Below are 3,157 nucleotides of genomic sequence, written 5' to 3'. Positions count from 1 at the left end.
GTATGCTCGTTCGCTTACCTCTGTAAGTTGAAAAACTGTCTATCACTGAATCGGTACAGAATACATGAAATACAAGATAAAACAATGATAAAAAAAATTTATCCATTTCCTTAGATTATCAGTTTTTTTAAAAATACAGAAAATAACTACCAAGCATTTTTAGAGACCTAAGAGGTTGTTTGGTTCATTTCCTAGAAATCTAAATTTGGGAAATTATTTATGGAAAATAGGTTGTAGGACTCATTTTCATGTTTTTAAACTCATTTCATGACTTTTTTAGATGAAATATGTTTCATTAAATTTGGAACTCATGATACTATTATCTTACTAGTGAGTGGGTCTTACATGCGTAACATCTCTTTTTTTTTCCTCTCTCCACCGAACACAAGAAAATATGTTTTGATTTACTTTTCTTAGGTTCTCAGCCAATCAAGCATCTCCTAAATAGAATTTGGCTAAAAAGAAATAAAAGGCAAGATACAGAGAGAGAGAAAATCCAAACGAGGAAAAGAAAAGTCATACCAATTGGAGAAACATAGATTTGGGGCTCGGGAGTAGCAAAGAGACGTGACCACGAAGGACGCCTGCTTTTAATTAATAATAATAATAATTGGAAAGAAGCGGGTGACAGAAAACATCTTAATAATAATAATTAGGGAGAGAGAAGAGACAAGGGAAGGAAGAGGCTTCAAATACCAAACCCCGTCTTCGTTCTTTGAACCCATTTCTGACTTCACGTGTCCTTCTCCTTTCTTCCTTATCCTTTTCCTTCTCTCCTCACGTTAAAAAAGCTCTGTCCTCCAAGAAAGAGAGGAAGAGATAAAATCGAAAAAAAAAAATAATAATAAATAAATTTGTTGTGAGAGTTTGTTTTTGGGTAGTGCATATGGAGGATAGCAAGAGAGCAGCCAAGGCTTTTGTTGATCAATATTTCCCCGTGAACGATCCGAAGCCCAACTCTACCGATGTCTTTGAGGACCTCTTCCCATCAAACTCGAAGAAGGTACGTGGTTTTGCTAATTGGGTCGTTCTTGTTGAAATGATTTACTTAGTGGTTTTACAGCAGAAAATATGATCTTAATTCTGTTTTTGATTGTTCTCTCGCTGATTTTATCACAGCAGGTCCGTGATCACGATCTTCTGTCTTCTCAGGTGTCTCCCAAGAAGCAGGGGCATGGGGTTCAGGGTTGGAGTGCTCGGATGGCAACTGCAGGTTCTTGGTTGTTTCCATTGACAACCTATGATAACCGTGTTGACTACCGAAGACTAATTTGATAACTAATTTCCCGATTAGCTCCACGGGCACAGTTTGACTCTCTTAAGGTTGAAACTATAAATCTTCAATGAATAATAATAATAATAAGCATCATGAGATGTTCTCTTTAAAGCTTGCTATGTCTAATCATCGACCACAACGCATCGTAACATAGCGTCTTAAATCGGTGAAACGAACATTGTAGATTGCAAACATCAAGGTGACTCCAACAAAAGCCAGATCACACCTCAAGAGAGCGGCAATGATGCCGAACATAGCGAAGTTTCGGAGCCGTGCCTGATGAGCTCGTCTGTTGATTATGGTTGCCGGGATAACTACCCATATAATCCGGACAATCGATATCCTGGCCCTTCATATTATGTAGTAAGTGTTAATAGTTACAAAATTTACCTGAAAAAAGGTTGATCGTGAGATGCCGATGTATTTCGTTTTCAGAAGGGAAGTTTTTAATGTGGGGTTTTTGTTTCTTTAGGAGAAGAAGGATAGAAAGGATGGTTCAGAGTATGCAAACATTGAAGTTGCCGGAGGAGCAGAATGGTGGCAAGGTAGTATCTCAGTTTACAAGCTGAAAATTTTACGGATATACATGAAATGCCAAATTGATCCCTGTGCTATGGCCTCATACTCAAATTAGTCCAATTACTTTATTTTTTCCCCCCCACAATTTAGTCCTTGTACCGTTTGTTAGGTGTAAACTTAGTCCTATTTTAACTCTTTGTTAAAAGATCCGTTAACTATAAATAAAGGACAACATTACCCTAATGTTAAAGATTAAATATTAATTAATTGTATTTCCTGTTAATTTTATTTCTGGTTATATAAAAATACACAAAATGAAGAAATCATTTATGAAAAGAAAGCGGATTTTGTAAAACCTCAAAAAATAGATTTATGAAAAAGGTCTGAGGAGACTATCGTCTAAATTATTTGCTCTACGTACATTACTTTCTGAGACTATTTTATTGATACCTACTGCAGCACGCAAAATGTTTGGAGTTCTGAGGGATTTGAATTTTTTTTCCTGTAGCTAGGCACTAGATAAGTCACTCGATGAGGAAGTATGTATTGATTCCCTACATTCATGTTGCAAAGAGATCTCTATTCTCCATTAATAGATATTCTGGTAATATTTGACAGAGTATAAGTTGTGTGTTTTACTACTGCACAAAATTAAATCTGAAAAGATAAAACAATTCATCATCAAACTCTCAAACTTTTTATCTTTCTCCCCGTCATTATTAAACTCAAGTTACAAAGGACGCATAAAAAATGCTTATAAAACAAACCAGAAACCGAAAACCCAATCTCTCCGGCCTTTAATCTTGTTCTTTATTGAGATTAAAACTAGGTAATACATTTTTGACAAACTAGGATATTACTTCTGTAAAAAAATCACTCATAGAAAGTTATCTTTTCAGGATTTCTCTACTAGGAACAGTAGATTTTAAAGATTAGTTAAAAAAGAGGTGTTCTTAAAGTAGAGGGACCATTATTTCACGTCATTGAGGGTAATGTAGTCATAAATAAAAAGATAGCACCCAGTATTTAACGGATGTTATAAGCGGGCATAGTTTGTAGCCAAGTTGTGGTACAGGGACTACGTTGAGAAAAAAATAAAGTACGAGGACTAATTTGAGTTTGAAGCCCAAGTACTGGGACCAAATTGACTTTTTACCCTACCATGTTAAATGGATGCAGGAAAAATAATTTCATGCTACTTTTTCTGCAGGTTCACTCTACTACTGAAGTTCAACCAAGGCTCGCCACTCTCTGTTTAATCAGGAAGAAGGTAGTTTAGAATTTTGAGCTCTTGATAAAATTTGTTCATTATGCCAACATATTTATGCTTTTTTTTTTGAAGCTCTACATTGTTAGTGCTAA

The 3,157-nt window shown here is 35.5% G+C and overlaps 1 protein-coding gene across 4 annotated transcripts in view; it reads left to right on the top strand.

Moving 5' to 3' along the window:
• LOC109849938 overlaps positions 715-3,157 on the top strand; it is a 16,980-nt gene continuing 14,537 nt past the window's right edge. The window contains exons 1-5 of one of the 4 annotated variants that reach the window (XM_020419830.1): positions 715-1,003; positions 1,120-1,213; positions 1,461-1,639; positions 1,749-1,821; positions 3,006-3,065. In XM_020419830.1, the coding sequence (XP_020275419.1) occupies positions 887-1,003; positions 1,120-1,213; positions 1,461-1,639; positions 1,749-1,821; positions 3,006-3,022 (480 nt within the window). In that variant the 5' untranslated portion in view covers positions 715-886 and the 3' untranslated portion in view covers positions 3,023-3,065. Of the gene's footprint in view, positions 1,004-1,119; positions 1,214-1,460; positions 1,640-1,748; positions 1,822-3,005; positions 3,152-3,157 lie in introns of those variants that run through there. The other 3 variants (XM_020419832.1, XM_020419831.1, XM_020419829.1) reach the window with 3 other exon arrangements.

This window comes from Asparagus officinalis, chromosome 7, assembly GCF_001876935.1.
Source record: "Asparagus officinalis chromosome 7, Aspof.V1, whole genome shotgun sequence".
Classification (NCBI taxonomy): Eukaryota; Viridiplantae; Streptophyta; class Magnoliopsida; order Asparagales; family Asparagaceae; genus Asparagus; species Asparagus officinalis.
Note: the sequence above shows the minus strand (reverse complement) of the source record. Positions and strands in the feature narration are given on the sequence as shown.